The sequence below is a fragment of the Durio zibethinus genome, chromosome 9, assembly GCF_047325235.1.
Source record: "Durio zibethinus cultivar Kanyao isolate XHJ-2024 chromosome 9, ASM4732523v1, whole genome shotgun sequence".
NCBI classification, from domain to species: Eukaryota; Viridiplantae; Streptophyta; class Magnoliopsida; order Malvales; family Malvaceae; genus Durio; species Durio zibethinus.
In genome coordinates, this window is record NC_143170.1 from 28,963,391 (window position 1) to 28,983,374 (window position 19,984).

A 19,984-nucleotide genomic window follows, 5' to 3' on the forward strand; every position below is an offset into this window, starting at 1 on the left:
AGCAGTCAAAAACTTTCTCCAAAATAGAAAGCTTTCTAATAATCCCAGGCGAATTAGGTAGTATAATTTTCGTTGTTCTTGTCATTTTCAGGTAGAGTTCATCAACGGAGACAAAATCTTATCATTATCTTTACGTAATTTACGCAAAAGATAGCTTTCCTTTTTGGAAAGTTTTTGCAAAATTGCCTGCCATAATTAAGTATACCTAATAGCTGTTGTAGCTATTTGGCATTATCCAGTTCTTCTGGAAAGTCTTTGATCTTGGAAATAATATGATCCTGCAAGGTTAGTCTGTTTGCAGAAAGATTAAGACCAAGAAATTCAATTTCGATTTTTTCAAGTTCAACCTTTTTGGGACTTAAAATAATACCGTGTAAAATAAATTCTTGAGCAATAAGATTCATGTGTTTTCTGTGCTCATCTAGAGTATTAAAAAAAATTAAAATATCATTAATATATACATAACAAAATTGTTTATATTTGTTGAAAATACTGTCCATCCAATGCTGAAAGATTTGAGGTGCGTTGCATAGACCAAAAGGCATAACAGTCCATTGGTAATGGCCTACTGGTGCACTAAAAGCAGTAAGGGGTTTAGAGGTTTCATTTAGCATGATTTGCCAAAAACCTGACTTACAGTCGAATTTAGAAAAATATTTAGCATTTTTTGCTAAATTGATTAAAACATCTTTTCGAGGGATAAAATAGCCATCAAAAACAAGATTTTGGTTTAATTTCTTGTAATTAATAACCATACTGGGTTTATCTCGTTTAATCTTAGAATGGTTTCTTACCATGAATTTATATATTTTTATATAATGTTTGCTTATTTTAATTAATTTATGTACTATATGATTGAGTGTACAATTTGGTTTCTACCTCTGTTAAATATATATTAATATGATATGTCTTTTCTTGTTGAGTGTCTATTGTATATGACAATTGTTTACGATAATCTTTTACACTTACCGGTAATGTCACCCATTTAAACTTTTTATTTTTATGAACTGAAGCCATTCCCCTTAATTGAACGCAAAAACCATTGCAAACATAAATACTAATAATTACACAAAAAACATTTTAATTAAATTATCATTTAAACATAAAATGTAATACCTTTTTATTATATTGGCAAGGTCAGGTTTAGGTATCGACCCTGCTTTTTCAAAGTTCAATAAGTAAGGAGTAAATGTATTTATCTCATTTACAACAAGCTACCAATGATCCCTGTAAAAGAATATGCATGGTAATGTTAAAATGTATTACACGTAAAAACTATATAAGTTTGATATCTTAAATTATCCAATTATTACTACATATAGAACTTACCCAGAATTATAAGGTGCTACATAATATTTGGATGGTTTTTACAATAATTAACCCACATGATGAGCACGACTAGTAAGAAAGCTAGAATCATGACTGATAAAATTTGGGTCAATGAATTTATATGTATCAGTCAATTGTATTTCCTTCAACTTTCTGTACAGGAAACTGCATGATGAAAATCAACAGTATCAATTCGTAAAACTATATAATATAGGAAAATGATTCATAGAATATATTTAAATTAAATTATAAGGTAACCTTATATACACAATAATTTTGTAGTTGATATCCTTTCCATCCCATAAAATACATCAATCTCTGGCTGCCTTATGTATGTAGCTGAGAGATAATCAAATAATCCATGCTCAACTTACATGAGAATGCAGTCTCATCCTAATGAACGCTCATGCACATAAGTGGATAATGCATTCATGGTAGATTGTGCAAATGTCATCATTTGAGGCTGAACATCCTGTTACAAAGGAATATAAAATATTATTTCTTTAAACAATTTCAAAAAATATAAATTAAATTAAAAAGAAACTCAATTCATAAAAGAAAAAAAACCAAAATGATGATTACCAGTGAAGGGGTTTGCTATAAGACTTACTATGCGAATTCATTTTCAAGCTAGATGTTGGTAATTGACTGACCTTGAACAATGTTAGGTTGCATTGCTACTCAATTATTACTTCATATTCAGCATTTTTCGTTGCGCGGGGTTTCGATTGATTTTTGAAAAATTGTGTTGGAGAGACAAATCTCCCAACCCCTCAAACAAGACCAAGTCTTTCTTTTGATCATAAATCTAAGGATAAAAGATCTTCGTCATAATCGGTTCATAGCTCATTGGATTTATATCTTGCAGTAAATTTATCTTGAAACACAACATGATGGTGAGTAACTAACTATATACAATATTTATTCATGCATAAAAGGTTATTCAGCATAAGTGATATAAAACCGAAATAAACTTACAATCTTTAAAGCCATTTCTTCAGTTGCTTCATTCCTGTACGATCCATCTTTGCATATATGTCCTTTTATTTTCAAACATCCTATCTTGGTATTTTGGTTCCTAAGCTAGATGTTTATTGAAACCATTAATCAATATAAGTTTCTAATTCTTATTTAATGAAGTTTATAATATTCATCTATGAGTATAGTAAAAGTGTTTGAATACTTAAAAGATTATACTTTACATTTGTATATCCCTTTTTTTATGTTTGATAGTGATACACTTGTTGGGCTCATATGTTCTTTTGTTGTTATTTGATTTTCTATAAAAAAAAATCAATGAAATATTAACATACAATTAGATTAAACAATACATTATAAAAACAAAAGAAGCTAGGTATACATACCGAGAATTCATTTAATAGATGATTTCGAACAAACTGCAACCACTTTACATCACTGATAACATTTGCATATGTCATTAGAGGATGAGACAACAATTCAAAATTTTCAACAAATGATAAAATATATTTGGTTGTCAATTTGCTCTTAAAGTCTTTGAATGCTTTCTTAGTAAATTGCAACAAAAGTTTTTTTTATCTCGAATGGGACATCAAACTGTTCCTATAAAAAAAGATGAAATTAAATTAACTTAAAATTGTAATTGCATTCCATAAACAATTAACAATAAAGATGAAATACTTTGGATTTCACTGAAAAAAATTATCACAATTGATTCTTCTTATCATTTGGAACCATCATTCAACTAGGTTAGTTAATAGATATAGTCTGCCAAATGACAGCTCTAATGTGGCTAGCCAACTTTGCACCTCCACTTAACATAGATTGCCTATCTTGATTGAACTCCACATGAGTATCTTTTCCACTAGCTTTAAGCAATTTACCACGTTCCTTAGATTTTTTCTTTTTCAAAACAGATGTGTCTTCTTGATGTTTGGTAGAGGAAGACATATGTTTTTCTGAAGCTATACTACTTGTGATTTTGATCATAATTATATAAAATGTAAGAAACAAACCAAAATGCAATACACCAAACTTTCTTTTTACATATCCAAATAGTAAATACACCAATATGCAATATAGTAAATTTTCTCTATACAAATACATTAAACAAGCCATACTAGATTTTTTCGTATTATAAGAGTCCATCTAATATAATTGGAAAAAAAATAAGACCATTCCAATAAGGAATGGTGCTTTCAAACTAACATTGTCTTAGAAATCCATGGCAGTAAATTGCAATATGCAAATCACACTCATCAAACACCCATTTTCCATACAACCAATTAGCAAACCATAAAACTCTAACCATACAATATATTTATTTTATATATATAATTTATGTGGTAAAAACCATGCTTGCATTGTAGGGAGGTTGTGCAATGGTGGTGACAGTGGTGAATGATATATATAAATATATAAAAAAGGAAAAAATGTCTTCATCCATATACTAATCTAAGAGAAAAAGAAAAAAAAAATCCTATTTACCAAAGTTAGACAATGTGTGATGGTGGTCAAGGTTATACAGTTGGCGACGATGAGGGAAATGAAGCAACTTACAATTTGGTATGTGAATGGAAAATGAAGAGTTCATTTCTTATTAAAGGATTTTAGTTGTTTAGTTGTTCCAATTTCAAGAATGGAAAGTGAATGGGTTTACGTTTATAAAATAATCAATTACGATGTTTATCTAAACAAAATGCCATAATTGATTAATTTAAATTTTTTGTATGATGGTTTAATTGCAGCGTTTTTTAAACAAATGTTGTATTTGAAAGTTTGGTTCAATTCTTAAAACAAATCAATTAAGGTGTTTTTCAAATGAAAAGCCATAATTAAAGGGTTTTTTTTTTTTTTTTTTTTTTTGGGTTAGAAGCAATTACGACATAATGTGCAATAACTACCATAATTGAAAATTTGGTTCAATTCTTAAAACAAGTTAATTAAGGCATTTTTTTTATATGAAACATCATAATTGAGGGTTTTTTTTTTTAAGGCTCAATTACAGCATAATGTGCAATAAATACTGTAATTGAAAGTTTGGGTTTTTTTTAATATTTTTATATGGACTCCAACCGTACCAATTATATATTTTTATAAACTCAATTATAACATAATGTGTAATTAAATGTCGTAATTGAGTATATTTAATTTTAAAAAAATAACAATTCTTTATATTTTATTTGATGATAAAGGCATCATTTGTCGTTTGATTCTTTTTTTTTTTTAAATGAAATGAAAGATTGCCTACACGTTGTCAAAGAGATTATGATAAAGACACATAATTTAATAAATAGACATTTCCCATAACTAAACGACTGAATTTGAAAACGAGATATTTTGAAAATAAAACAAAAACCTCAAGTATCACACTTTCTCTCGAAATTCAAGATTTCGCGAATCAAACACCCCCTTAAAGGCTTCAAGATATCAATTTTCGAAAACCTATAAAAACTTTCAGAAATCCATTTCCGAAAGTTTTGAATCACATCTAAATATTTTAATATGAAATCTTACAAAACTAAATATGAAATCAAACAAAAAAGTAGAAAGAATAAAGATTTACCTTTAATTTTATGCTTGTTAACTTAATATGGGTGAAATTTCTTTTGAATTTGACTTGATTGAACTTAAAATCCTTTAAGATTTTCAGTTAGTAAGAGGAGGAGATGGGGTGTGAGAGAAATGGAGATGGCATGTTTGGATTTTTTGGTAAATTTATTTTTTGGGATATGGGGAGTGTTGAGTTAAAAATTGGGTATTAAAAATAAATGAATGTTTTGAGTAATTGTTAGAGTGCGAATAGCAACACTCGTCTAGTTTTACATGAACAGTGTATTCCCCGTTTTACCGTTACCATCAGGCCAAAATTGTAGTTACAATCACTGTGTTTCTTAATATTACTATTTTCTTCTACTACGTGATTTGCTTTAATAGCTAAATTGAATTCATAGACAGATGGCAGAGTCAAAAATTAAAGCCATCTGCTAGAAGCTTGACCAATCCATTTGTATAGGTAGGTGCAGTTGAGCTTTGATTTACCAGCATCACACACCAGTCCATATTGGCGTGCTGTGCTTAGTCTATAATCCTCTGTCCAACATCATTGTTCTCACTCTCTCCACATCCTCCGATCTCCCTGCATTGCTATAAATCTTCATCAGTAGCTCAAAATTATGTTCATTATCTGGCTCCAGCTCGATAAGATTTTGAGCAGCAATCTCTCCAATAACTACATTTCCATGAACAGAACATGCATAAAGCAATGCTCCCCACACAGTAGGCCCAGCCTCAAACTCCATTCTCTCGACTATCAAGTTGAAAGCCTCATCGATCAGCCCTGCTCTCCCATAAAGATTTACCATACAAGCATAGTGTTCCATTATTGGATTGATCGCATACTTCTTTCTCATTAATGAAAACAACCGCTCCCCATCCTTAACCAAACCTAAATGAGCACAAGCAGATAATATTGCCACAAACGTGATGCTATCAGGTAAAGTAGCACCACTCTCCATTTGATTAAAGTACACCAGAGCTTCTGGGTGTTGTCGATGACCAGAGATAATTGAATTCCATGAAACAACATCCCGCTCAGGCATTCGGTGAAACAGCCAACTTGCTCGATCTAACTTCCCATGACTAGAATACACAACAATTAAAGAGTTAACAACAGACAAATTCCACTCAATTCCTTGCCTGAGAACCCACCCATGAATCTGTACCGCGACCTTCAATGACCAAAAACTAGACAGAATTGTCGATATAGCAACAGGGTCAGGCCCAAATCCCTCTCGAATCATCCCACGGAACACCTGCAATGCCTCAACCAATAACCCGTGACGAATATAACCCTTCAACATAGAATTCCAGGAAATGGTATCCTTACATGCAATGTTATCAAAAACCCGCCTAGCCTTAACAATGTCCCCACATTTTGCATACATATCAATAAGAGCATTAAGCACGAATCCATCATTTCCAAAACCCTTACGCACCACATCACGGTGAACCTCCTCTCCAATTCGAATCAATCCAATTCCCGCGCAAGACTTCAACGCGCGAGGGAATGTGAATCGATCAGGTTCAACACCCTCTTCCTCCATTTGAAAGTAAAGGGCTAAAGCATCTTCATATTGTCCCAATTCTGCGTATCCTGAGATAAGAGAATTCCATGGAAACGCAGATTCGTTACGTTTAGACATTTCATCGAACAATTGATGGGCACTTTCGATATGTCCACACGTTGCGTACAACCTCAGAAGTTTCGAAGCAATGCCAGTGTTTTTACGTAATAGGTTTTTGGGTATAAGACTATGGATAGTAATGCCGTGGTCAATGGATTTTAATTGGTAGCATGTTTCTAACAGCGAGGAGAATATCTCGGAATCGATGTTTATGCCATTTTTGACGGAAGTTTCAAGGTCTTTAACGACAGCGTCCAGGGCTTGGAGTTTAGTTTGCGCGAAGGGTTTGTGGTTGATTAAGAGTGGGGTTGGGGAGGATCTTCGGAAAGGGAGGGCAGGAGGAGTGTTTTTCTTATGGTGAAACTCTTTTCGCTTTAGTTGTTTTTGTTTATCGTTATTGTTGCTTTTGGAAGAGCAGTGGAAGTGGAGGGTCAATGAAATTGTGTGGAAGCTTGGTGGTTGCACATGTAAAATGGCGAAGTCCATTTAATTTTTGGAGAAAGAAGAGGACTTGAGCGGACAATTTTTTTTTTTTGAAATTGGCAACTGATTCAGCAATGAATGGGCTTTTTATATATCCACAGGAGTGCAAGAACTAAAATAGTTACCACTGGCCGCTGATCTGTCATTGAAACCAAAACCATCCAATAATATTATTTAATAGTTTGCCCCCACTTGAGTAAGGTTTCGAAAAATGGTTCTCTCAGTCAAAAAGTCTAAATAAGTCATCCATTGAAACATCTTCCAAGGAACCAAGACTCCGGACGGACTTTTCGTGCTGACCGAACTTCTAATGGGTGAGTTCGCACTTCGCAGCCCTTTAAAGATATATATATATATATATATATATATATATAAATAAATATAAATATATATATATATATATATATATATAAACATTATCTTCAATATCTTGCATTCACCCTTCTCCTGCATGTCACATCCATTACAGATGGCTTAACCGAAAGGGACTCTACCAAATTCTAGATGTATATAGCATTCAAATTTTATGAGATTAGAATTTAATTCTCTCGATTTCAAATGTACATTACAACTGATTGCAGTTTTAGTCCTAGAAGAGAAGCTATCAAAGGATTTTCATCTTTTTTTTTTTTAGTAAAATTGAAATCCAGAAAGCAGGACGTTATATTCAAAATCACAAGAGATGGATTGGCCCACAGCCAGGCTTAACATACTGGTATTATGTATTGGTCACCATAAAAACAAAGCATTCCTAAAGCATTTGGATTTTGGATACGGATTGACTCGGTATTTTTTCTCAAAAATCTCTTTACTAGGTGTACGAGATGAGAAGCATATCATACAGACTTTCACGTGCAGAAATCTCTCGAGGCAGTGAGGGCAGAATCCCGAAAAGAAAAAGGAGTCCAAATTAAGCAGAAAAATGTTGCAGAATCCGAAATTCTTACAATCCTCCCCACATTTACTTCATTGTCCAACTGCAGCAGCCCTCCTTGTACAACTCCATAACACTCCTGCTTCCCCTTGTTCTCCCATTCTGAAACAGTTAAAATTATGCCGGAGGGAGCTTACAATTTGTGGCAACTTCTCATTGCTTCTCCTGTTAGGTTCTCAGGCCCTGGAACCACTCTATCCGTCCAAGGCACAGGCTGAAGAAAATCCGCCAGACAACCATCAACCGGAAGAGAATGTTACTACTTCCAGTCCTAATTGCAGCAACAAAGTTCCTAATAAACGAGCTTTTCTTGATATAGCCATCGATGGAGAGCCCGTCGGCCGCATTGTTATTGGACTATATGGAGATGATGTTCCAGCTGGGGCTGGTAGATTTAGTAGTATAGTTAATGGAGCTGCTGGAATTAGCTATTGAAGAAAAGATTTCATTAAGATTACGCTAAACTATGTGCAACATGGTGGATTGAGATCTTATGTTGTTGATGCTGAGCTTGCGAAGAGAACTGGAAGCAATCTGGCAGTTGAAAATCTGAGGGAGGAGTGGGAGAGAATATATGATAAGTGTCCAGGAGTTAAGAACTTGGCCGGAAAACTGAGCGTCCTCGTAAGGGATCCCTCTAAACCGCCTCCCAAACTGAAGTTGGTTGCACGAAAGGGGACGCTGGAGATTGATCAAGGGAGATTGGAACAGACACGAATGGTACAGAGTTTGTGATTTCTATCAAGGATTCACCAGAACTAGATGCTTCAGGGAAGTCTTGGAAGGAATGGAGGTTGTAAAGAGAATTGGACTGCCCAAGAGTGTGCAAGAGAACACTGGTTCTCCTTATTTCAGGTATGCTTTTCAATCATGGACAATTGTTCTAAATCGGAGATTAATTTGCTGCCAATCTTCATAGCAGAATCATAAAATAACATAGATTTTGGAGCTAAGAACCCAATGAATGCCACCTCTTCCTAGACTTCTGTTTCCCCACTTACTATTCATGCGGTAGGACTGCTACTCAACTCTAGTCTTGTTCTGAACCCTAAAGAACCAGGCGAATTTCATCTTTCCAAATTCCAAATGAAAATCACAAATATAAAACTAGAAAGAAGACGATGCCAACTGCTACCAGAACAATTAAATCTCTGCCTGAAACTTGCAGAGAGGTTGAATCCTTTATGTAGGATTCATCATTTCATTGGGACCAGATAAAAAAAAAAAACTATAAAAACTTAGACCTTTGGTAATTTGCATTTCTGCACATCTAAACTGATGATAAATTGACGATCCCAAGTTTTACAATCCGAAGGTAAAGAAATAATAAAATATGTACATGTGTTTAGTGAGCATGGTGGCCAAGCTAATAGGCGATAAAAGAGCTGTCGTGGCAGAGAGAGGCTTCAATCGCCCCTACTCAAAGGTGGTCATCACAAATTGTGGCTTGATGGACTGAACCAAATCCCTTTTCTATTCGCATATTCTCATATTGTTTTAATTTTAAATGAAGAGTGACCAGTTCTATGAGACAAAATGAATAAAGTATTTCTATTTCTCATAAACCTCTTTGAAATCTTAACATGCCAATTGCCAAAAATTTGATAACCTAATAATTAAGCTGTAAATGGAATTTCAGCTTTGCTTTCAAGTTGTAATTTGGGTGTAAAAAGAAGGGCTGAAGTACTATAGCAGAAAGCGTGACAATGGATACAACATATTTTGTATGTTTCAAATGAGTAGAAACTGAGATGCGTGATTGCCATATATGTATAGCATACAGAACGCGAGAAGTCCAATCCTCGATCTCTTTTGAGATCATGCTTAGATGCAGCACAACAATACTAGTAGGTAACAAACAGCACTTTAACTTGATTCGAGGGTGGTCTTAATTCATTCTTTTGGCTGTTGGAGACATGAAAAGCTTTCTAACTGAAGCAATGGGATCATCAACCTGCAGAATAAAATCTAGCAAGCTTATAATCATCTAGAGATGATAAAGCAAAGGATGAGAAGGATAAATCAATTAAAAGTAAAAACCTAACAGCGATTAAACCATATTCATATATATATATATATATATATATATGTAAGTTTTTGATACATGCGTGAGGCACTTATAATTTTTATTTTTAAAGTTTTATTTTAATAAATAAATATTTTTATTATGATAATAATGATAAATACTAATAATTTAATTTTAATTTTGATATAATATAAGTAAAATTTGATAATTTTTTTACATAATTTTGATTTTGATAGCATTTGATAAAATTTTGGTAACCTTATATACAATTTAGGTTATTTCTAATAAAAATTTTTGTAATCTCTTGATATAATTTTAGTAATCTTTTGATAACTTATAATATACTTTTTGTAATTATTGATAAAATTTGTGTCATCATATATTTAATAATGAATTCTTGTAAGAAAGTATGGGTTCAATTTTAATATAAAAAAATTTTCTTTTTATACAACAACATTATTGTTTCATTTAAATTTAGAATTTTGTTCACTAAATTTTTTTATTTAATAGGTTTATAGTATGTTTATCATAATTTCCCAAGATAAAATTTTTAACTCTATTTTTTGCCAGTAACCAATATTAAATTCCTAACAATTTTAAGTTTAATAAAATTTATCAATGATTGACAATTGATTTATCATTGATTTGTTATTATGCTACGAGTGATTTATTACTAAATTATCAATGATATATTGTTAAATTATCAATGATTTAATACTAAATTATCATTAATTTATTATTAAGTTATGACTGATTTAGTATTAAATTATTGATGATTTACTATTAAGTTATTGATGGATTGTTATAAAGTTATAACTGATTTATTATTAATTTATTACTAAATTATTAATGATTTACTATTATATTTTTATATTTTTATCATTATGTTATTACTGATTAACTTTTTAATTTTTAATTATTTATCACAAAATTATCATTAATTTATCACTTAATTATCAATGATTGACTATCAAGCTATTATAGTTTTATATTAAATTATGCATAATTTATTATTAAATTATTAATGATTAACTATAATGCGATTGATGATTAACTACTACTAAATTATATTTATTTACTTTTAAGTTTTCAATGATTAACTACTAAATTATCATTGATTTACTATTAAGTTATTTATGATTTACTATTAAATTTATCAATTAATTACTATTAAATTGAAACTAATTTACTGTTAAATTATCACTAATTTACTATTAAATTATTATTAATTTATTATTAAGTTATCAATTATTAATTACTAAGTTATCACTTATTCTTTATTAACCTATTATTGATTTACTAATATGTTGTTATGTATTTATAATTATGAAATACGAAATTTAAAAATCTACTAATAATATACGAGATAATTTTTTTTATATAATAACATTATTGTTTTATGAAAAACATAAATTTTCACTAATTTTTTTTTTTATTAAATATGCTCATGGTATATTTATTTTAATCATAAAAATAAAAATTTTGACTTCGTTTCTGCTAATACTCAAGGTTCAATCCTTAGCTACTTTAAGTATAATAAAAGTTATCAATAATTGATAATTAAGTTATCAATTATTTATTACTAAACTATCAATAATGTACTATTAATTTATTAATAATTTGTTACTAATTTATGAATGATTTTTTATTAAGTTATAAATTATTTACCAATTATTATTGATAATTTACTACTAAATTATTGACAATTTATTTTATAGTTATAACTGATGTAGTACTAATTTACCAATAATTTACTAAAAAGTTATTAATAATTAATTAATTTATTACTAAATTATCAATAATTTATAATTAAGTTATTAATAATTTATTATTGTGTTATTAGTAATTTACTACTAATTTTTCAATTTATTACTAAATTATCAATGATTTATTATTATATTTTTATATATTTATTATTAAGTTATTATTGATTTAGTACTTAAAATTTAATTATTTATTACAAAATTATTACTGAGTTATCATTTAATTATCTATAATCACTACCAAGTTATTATTGCTTTATTTAAATTATGTATAATTTATTATAAAGTTATTAATGATTAACTATTATGTTATCGATAATTTACTATTAAGTTATACTAATTTACTTTTAAGTTTTCAATAAATAACTACTAAATTATCAATTATTTATTACTAATTTATAATTGATTTACTACTAAATTATTTATTATTTACTATTATTAATTAATTACTATTAAACTAAAACTGATTTACTATTAAATTTTCACTCATTTACTATTAAGTTATTATTGATTTATTACTAAATTATTAATAATTAACTATTAAGTTATCACTTTTTTTTTGTTATCTTTAATTTAGTACTATGCTATTATGCATTTATAATTATATTATAATTGATTTACCATTAAACTATTATACATTTATTATTTTATTGTTATAGATTTACTAAAAAGTTATCAACTTTTGACTATTAAATTATCATTTATTTACTATTAAGTTATTACTAATTTACTATTAAGTCATCAATGATTACTATTAAGTTAGACTGATTATATTTAAGTTTTGAATGATTAATTACTAAGTTATTAATTATCCATTATTATGTTATCATTGATTTATGTATATCCAAAAATATAATGACAATGTATGCTAGATGATGTAATTTGTAAGTTAGGGAAATAATGAAAAAAAATTCAAGTTTAAATGATATGAAAAATATGAGTAAATAGTTTTAATTTACTATCAGTAGTTTAACTCGTTATTGTACTATATACAATATACATTAGGTCCACATATTAAAGATATTCATCAAATTTTTTAGTTCTTGATAAAATAGTATATATTAAGATAAGTTTTATTAATAATTTGATTGAATATTAGTGTATATGTTTTTATAGTTGTTAGTGAAGTATAATTGCATACAAAAGATTAAAAATTTTAAAGTGTTCTTTTACCATTGGAAGTAATAAAATTTTGTTTTATATTTCTATTTTTAAGTATATAATTTTAGGTAACAATTTTGTTATATATATGATAAAAGTAATGAGAACAAATTTATTAAATAAAATTTATTAAAATTAAATAGACCATAATTTTAAAAATTGTTAAATTCATAATAATTACTTTCACATTCTCTATAAAAATTTTCTTCTACTAAACAAAAAGATAATATATTTTTAATTATTGCTTTATTGTTATTACCACCATTTAAAATGACTTTTTTGATATTTTGATACCGATAAACTTTTCTATTTAGAAAGAGTAAAAAATATTGTAAAACGTCATAATAACTTAAATTGTGTTTAACTTTATACCTTCTTCCTAAATGAATATAAATTATGATATCTCTTTCAAATAAAATGTTTAAATTGTTTCCCTCAACCCATATAATAGCAACTTGATTAATAAATGAACAATTATAAACTCGTTGATCTAAATTAACATTTTTATAATTCAGATTTCAAAATCCTTAAAATAATATTTATTTTTTAATCTCTACAAGACTTAAACATAAGGATTTTTTTCTAGAATTATTGTTAGTATCTCTATCATTTTTACACTTCAATTTTTATTATGTTGTGTTCTCATTCTATTTTGAAATTTATTATTGGTGTCATAAAAATATAACTAAAATAATATGGATTAATTAACTTAAATTTAAAATAATTCAAAACTCAAATTGAGTATAAATAAAATTTTTACTCATTTTAAATTTTGATTTAATTAAAAATAATATAATACACATAATTATAAAAATGAACTAACTGACTTGATTTTAATTGATTTTAAAAGTCAACAACTTAATAGTTATTTAAAATCTGAAATAATTGAATATAACTAAAATCTAAATCAAAATAGTAACCCAATTAAAATATAATATTTTTTATTTATGTTTAATAACAATTTAAAAATTTCTTATTTAGGCTTTTCTTTCTTCATCTTCAATGTTTTTTTTTTATTATCTTTATTATTGAATTAGTTAATTAATTTTTAAAAGTATTTTTAAAATGAAATTGTAATTATAAGTAATTGAGTATACCTTTTTATTTGGATTTAAGACGATTTAAATCTAATCTTTTAAATAAAAAAATGCACTAATTATTGAATCAAATTTGCTCAATTGCAGAAGTAAATAATTAAGTACATTACGAATTGAAGTAAATGATAAAACTTGACTCAATCTAACTGGTAGCTAATTATAAGTCTAAAATCCAATTAGAAATTATAAAAAATCAAAATTCAAAATGATTGAAATACTAAATACGTAATTAAATAAAGATTTATCAAATAAATTTTGCTAATACATGCATTTAAATCATTTTTAACTTTAGTTAAATTATAAATAATAATAGTATTTTTACGTTAAATATAATAGTGATAATTAATTCAATAAATTTTAATTCTTTTGAACAAATATTACCTAATATGACAATCTTAAAAATTTTGATACAACTGTAAATATTCTTAAAATGATATAAAAGAGAAAATGAAGGAGTATATAATATATTTTTTTTCAAAGAAAAGAGTTTCATGTTAACCCTAAAAAAATTAGAAACCAATAAATTTGTATATTTTTCATTAAATATCATATAGCACTAATCTTATTTGTTATATGAAAAAGATGGAGTTATACACAACCAATCAGTTGTTCATCTCATTTTTCTGCTTAGGATAATCTTCTATTGATGCTTTTATTAATTGGACATAATTGTACATTCTATCAATTGAAAGCTTAATTTTTCCTTTATTTAAAAAATTTTATTATACATAAATTTTTATTATATAAAAATATTAAAATACATAATTTAAAAAATAAAATAAAATAAAATCATAACCTTAGTGTTTGTCATGTTTTATTAAGAAAATTTCAATTCTAAGAATAACAAACTTGTTATGCAATATCTATACAATTTATAATGATTTCATTTTCAGCATTAACAACATAAATTTTTATGAATGAATGTAATTTTGTCATAAATACATTCAAAAGATAATTTTAATGAGTTTTGTCGCACCTTGAAAGAATTTACCAAAAACATTTAATTTTACTTCACTTGATAATTTTTTCCGTAGAATAATTCATGTTTCTACTAGTAACAAAGGTTCAATTTTTGATAAGTATAACAAAATTTATCAATGATTAACAATTAAGATATCATTGATTTATTATTATATTATTAGCGATTCACTACTAAGCTATCAATGATATATTGTTAAAGTATCAATGATTTACTACTAAATTAGCATAAAAATTACTAATGGTATTTTAATCAATAACTTTTAATATTTATGGAATTAAAATTTTATTAAGTGTTTAGCCGATAACTTTTAACACATTTTTAGTCTAATTATAAAAAAAGAATCAATAATAAAAAATTCATTTAAATTAAAATTTATAAAAGAAATTTATTAAGTATATTTTAGTCAATCATTTTTAGCATTTGTAAAACTAATATTTTAAAGTTTAAATAGTTTAATTTCTCATAAACTCTATTTTTAATTCTATTCAATATAAATTAAACTTAAATAAATTAATAAAAATTATATATTTAAGGTTTCCATTTTTCATTATAACATATTTGTGCATCATTAAGAAAGCAAAAGAATACTTGAATTTTAACTCTTGGCCAAGTGACACAATAATTAGGTTAAAACATTCCAGGGATGGTATTATGAAGGAATATTATTAGGGGTATATAATGGTCAAATGGGTAGAGTGGTTTTTTTCCCTCTCAAAACCTTTAATAGACAACCAAGGGTATCTTGGTTATTTATACTGACCTGAATGTTAGTTTGGTCTGATTGCCAGTGCCACCTCAGCTCGACCTTATCCTAATTGTCCCCTTTTTGTCTCCCTCAGTTTACTTACAAATATGAAGACTCAGGTACTATGAAGCCAGGTTCATCCCATTTCTTTATTTCTTTCATTCTTAGTTTCTCCCTTTTTTTACGACCTAATTCTTACTGACTTATACGTTGGAGTGCAAATGTAAGGAACACCCTACTTTTTTCTTTAACCGTATTTCTTTTTTGTACTTACAAAAATACCCTTAGGTTGAAGCTCGACACCAAAATTTGATGCACTAGGTAAGGGACAACTTTTTCATATTAGCCAAGCACAAAACAATGCCACTAAGAAAAAGAAGCCAAAAGAAAGGAGAAGCAGCCGCCCTGGCTAAAATAAAAACTCACCAAAGCTAGCATTCTGTTTGCTCAGCTTAACCATAGGTTAGACCGACCATGAGTAATTTGAAGCCTTAACTAAACAAATACAAGCTTTCAAGTAGATGTTGCAAACTACAACCCCACAATAAGTCTCCAAAGTGCCAAATTTAATCACATCGGGTCAAGAAGCTGTTATCAGATAGCTGAGCTACAACGAGGCAGAAGCCTCCTTAGCCTCTAAAGAAGAAGAACATACCAATCCAACTTATTACTACCCCAACTATAATTCTGCACATGCTACAACTTAAAAGTTAAAACAAACAGATTATGAACTTTAATAGAACAGAGATTTGGAAGCTCAAATGCAAGCCATAGAGAAAAAGTTGAAAACTAAAACAGTGGCATCTAAGGATAAGCTCAAGTTTTTGGAGGCCTCACCCTTTATTGAAGAGATTGACAAAGCCATGCCTCTCAAAGGGTTTAAAATGCCAACCTTGGAGACATATGATGGTACTTCTAACCCTTTTAATAATTTGAAACTTTACAGAATTAACATAATGATACAAGTGACAAATGAGGCTCTGATGTGCAAAGGTCTAGTCACTATGCTGAAAGGCATAGCTTGGTCTTGGTATAGCAATTTGGAGCCAAGGTTGATCACTATATTTAAGGAGCTCTGCCACTCATTTCTATCCAGATTTGTAAGTAGCCGAAAAGTTAAGAAAACAACTTTGAACTTAATTTCAATTCACCTAGGGCAAAATGAAACCTTGAAAAGCTATGTCATGTGTTTTAACATAAAAGCTCTACAAATTAATGACCTAGAATAGACAGTCACTATTGTCGCACTGACTAATTGACTCGATAATAATGAGTACCACTTAAAGTTGGCATTGTCGCTAGAATCATCCAAAACTCTGGCTAACATCCTATTAATAATAGAAAAATTTATCAACACTGAAGCTACAATGAAAACAAATCGAGGTAAAAGAGGCTCATCCCCCTTCATTGATCATAAAAAAAGTAAGAAATTCTACAATCTTTCATTAAGAGAAAGAGAACATAGAGCTATAAACTCCAGTGGAGAAAGAAGCTATGCTGCACTGAATACCTCTTGTGAGAGAATTTTGATGTAAATAAAAAGAAATCTCGACTTCAGATGGCTTAAGCCACTAAGACAGAATACAAAGTGGAACTCAATAAAAAATATACCTTTCATAGGGACATTGGCCATAATACCAAAGACTATGTCGACCTGAAAAATAAAATTGAAGCTATGATATGGTGAGGTTAATTGAAAAGATTTGTAGGATAAATAAGACAATACCAGTTTAGAAGGGACTTCAACCATGACCCCAAAGTGCCTACCTAGGGTAAAAAGGGAAAAATAGATCAAAGAAAAAGTGATGCTTGGACAGAAAAATTGAATCAAGAGGAAGGTCAAGCTGACAATAGCAAGCTAATTATTGGGGTGATTAACGTGATCACAAGGGGTAGCTTCACCTTGACAAAAAGAAAGTTTAACCTGAGCATGGTAATGGCAGTAACTACCTCAGCTAAAAAAAAAACTTAAGAGACAAGCCAATCTCATTCAGCTTAAAAGATCTAAAAAGAATCTAACACCCACGCAATGATACCATAGTGATCACAACCTTGGTGTGCAATTACGTAATTAAAAATGTTTTATTTGATATTGGGAGTTTGATTGACATTATGTACTACGATTGTTTTAAAAAAATGAGGATTGATGAAGATTAGTTAAAGCCAATCACCACCACACGAATAGGGTTTAAAAATGAACAGGTGCTTGTAAGAGGAACTATCAAGCTCTCAATCTCCTTAGGGATTGAACCAAAGATAATCACCTCAGTTATAGAGTTCATGGTAGTGGATTTTCCATTTGCCTATAACATGATATTAGGTTAACCTAGCCAGTTTATTATGCGACTTATAGGCTCAACTCTCTATCTGAAGGTGAAATTCTCAACACTTGTAAGGGTTAGAAAAGTTCTCCTAGGACTAAGAAATAGACAAATGGCTCGATTGATATCGAGGTGGAAAGCAAAGAGGAATCAACATAGAAAACTAATAAGAAGTAGAAAACCATCGACAAGGGCATAAAACATATGATTGATCTGAGAAAAACTCACTTTTAAGTTGCTTTTAGCTTCTAAGCTTTGAAAAAGTTTAATTTTGTTCTATTTTTTGAACTTCTTAAAGCAACAGTAGAAACAATCGAGCTTTTAAGCGAACATAAAAAATTGATGTTACTTGGACCGAGCTAAACCGACAAAAAATAAAGCATTAAATGAAGAATATACTTCACTTCTACTAATGCATTTGACAAGTTGTTCAATATTTTAATCATCACGTAAGGATCTGTTTTCACAGGAAATTATCTTGACCTAATGGAACAAAAAGAGATAATTAACAAAAGACTAGACTCAGACGTAAACTAACTCGAGACAACCGAAGACCTCATGAAAATTTCATTCTGGAATAACATTTCATAAAAATACATACATATTAAAGCCAAGCTCTAACATAAAGACCAACTGATTCAACTAATAAAAGATAATACTGACCTATTTGCTTGAACACCATCCAATATACTCGAAATTGATATCGAAGTGATGGTCTACAAATTACGCATTAGTCCTGAGGTCAAACCAATTCGATAAAAAAAAAGAGCTTTTAGCTTCGAAAGACAATAAGCCATTGAGAAAAAAATTGATAAATTATTATGAGTTGACTTTATCAATGAAGTCTACTACCCTGAGTGGATAGCTGATATAGTCATGGTAAAAAAGCATAGTGAAAAATAAAGAATGGGCATGGACTTTACAAAATTGAAAAAAACTTATCTAAAAGTCAACTTCCTCTTTTCTAGCTTAGATTGACTAGTAAATGATAGTGCCGAGCATGATCTTTTAGCTTTATGGATGGTTATTCCAATTACAATTAGATCAAAATGTTAAAAGAAGACAAGGATAAAATAGCCTTTATTACTGAAAAAGGCCTTTACTATTATAAGGTCATGCCCTTTGAATTAAAAAATATATGGGTGACCTATCAAAGATTGGTGAACAAGGTGTTTAAAAACTAGATCAACCATAATATAGAGGTATATGTAAACAACATGATAGTTAAGAGTAAGAGTTTGATTGAGCATCTGGAAGATCTAAGAGAAACTTTCAACATTTTAAAAAAGTATAATATGAGACTTAACCTGAGCATATATGCTTTTGGGGTTACATCGAGCTAATTTTTTTATTACATGATCAACTAAAAAGGGATAAAGGTGAATCCCAATAAGGTTTAGGTGATCTTAGAAATAAAGGCATCGACCTCGGTAAAAAAAGTACAGAAGTTAATGAACAGAATAGTCGTGCTCAGCTGATTCATATGTAGATTGGTAGAATGATATCTACCATTCTTCGAAACTCTAAAAAATGTCTTTAACTTCATATGGATTCCTTAATGCCAAAAAGCTTTTGATGAACTTAAAGAGTTTTTATCCTTCTTATATGTCTTGTCTAAATTAAGGACTGGTGAAACACTATTCTTGTATTTGACCAGCACAAATTAGGCTATCAATTTGGTCTTAGTCTGAGAAGAAGAGGGAAAACAATGATTGATTTATTTTGTAAGCAAAGTATTGATATGCTCTAAAGTTAACTACAATAGTATAGAGAAATTGGCCTATACCTAGTCACCTTGGCTAGAAAACTTAGGCCATACTTTCGGGCCCACACAATTCATGTCTTGATCGATCAGCCATTGAGGCAAGTCTTATAGAAGCTTGAAATGTTAAAAAAGCTAATCAAATAGGTAGTAGAGCTTAGTGAATTTGATCTACCTTTTTTTATGCAGATCGATATTAAAATCATAGGTGATGAT

The 19,984-nt window shown here is 29.0% G+C and overlaps 3 protein-coding genes across 3 annotated transcripts; 2 read left to right on the top strand and 1 right to left on the bottom strand.

The window, feature by feature from the left end:
- Window positions 1-5,127: 5,127 nt before the first annotated feature.
- OTP70 (Tetratricopeptide repeat (TPR)-like superfamily protein) lies at window positions 5,128-7,183 on the bottom strand. The gene has a single exon (XM_022920891.2). It carries the CDS (start codon window positions 6,978-6,980, stop codon window positions 5,391-5,393), a length of 1,590 nt encoding a protein of 529 aa, XP_022776626.2. The 5' UTR covers window positions 6,981-7,183; the 3' UTR covers window positions 5,128-5,390.
- Window positions 7,184-7,659: 476 nt separating this feature from the next.
- On the top strand, window positions 7,660-8,646 carry LOC149516941 (peptidyl-prolyl cis-trans isomerase CYP26-2, chloroplastic-like). Its single transcript, XM_089765245.1, has 4 exons — window positions 7,660-7,692; window positions 7,836-7,971; window positions 8,084-8,299; window positions 8,354-8,646. The coding sequence occupies exons 1-4, from the start codon at window positions 7,660-7,662 to the stop codon at window positions 8,644-8,646; spliced, it is 678 nt and encodes a 225-aa protein (XP_089621371.1).
- LOC111304080 (peptidyl-prolyl cis-trans isomerase CYP26-2, chloroplastic-like) lies at window positions 7,933-9,370 on the top strand. Its single transcript, XM_089766231.1, has 2 exons — window positions 7,933-8,766; window positions 9,265-9,370. Exons 1-2 carry the CDS (start codon window positions 8,699-8,701, stop codon window positions 9,368-9,370), a joined length of 174 nt encoding a protein of 57 aa, XP_089622357.1. The 5' UTR covers window positions 7,933-8,698.
- The last annotated feature ends 10,614 nt before the right edge of the window (window positions 9,371-19,984 follow it).

Bases quoted from the DNA above. Each gene is read 5' to 3' on its own strand.
- LOC111304080 (XM_089766231.1), top strand. From the start codon at position 8,699: ATGGAGGTTGTAAAGAGAATTGGACTGCCCAAGAGTGTGCAAGAGAAC. The intron at 8,767-9,264 runs GTATGCTTTTCA...GTGTTTAGTGAG, and splicing joins ACTGGTTCTCCTTATTTCAG to CATGGTGGCCAAGCTAATAG.
- LOC149516941 (XM_089765245.1), top strand. From the start codon at position 7,660: ATGGATTGGCCCACAGCCAGGCTTAACATACTG. The intron at 7,693-7,835 runs GTATTATGTATT...TTTCACGTGCAG, and splicing joins CAGCCAGGCTTAACATACTG to AAATCTCTCGAGGCAGTGAG. The intron at 7,972-8,083 runs GTACAACTCCAT...TTCTCCTGTTAG, and splicing joins CAACTGCAGCAGCCCTCCTT to GTTCTCAGGCCCTGGAACCA.
- OTP70 (XM_022920891.2), bottom strand. From the start codon at position 6,980: ATGGACTTCGCCATTTTACATGTGCAACCACCAAGCTTCCACACAATT.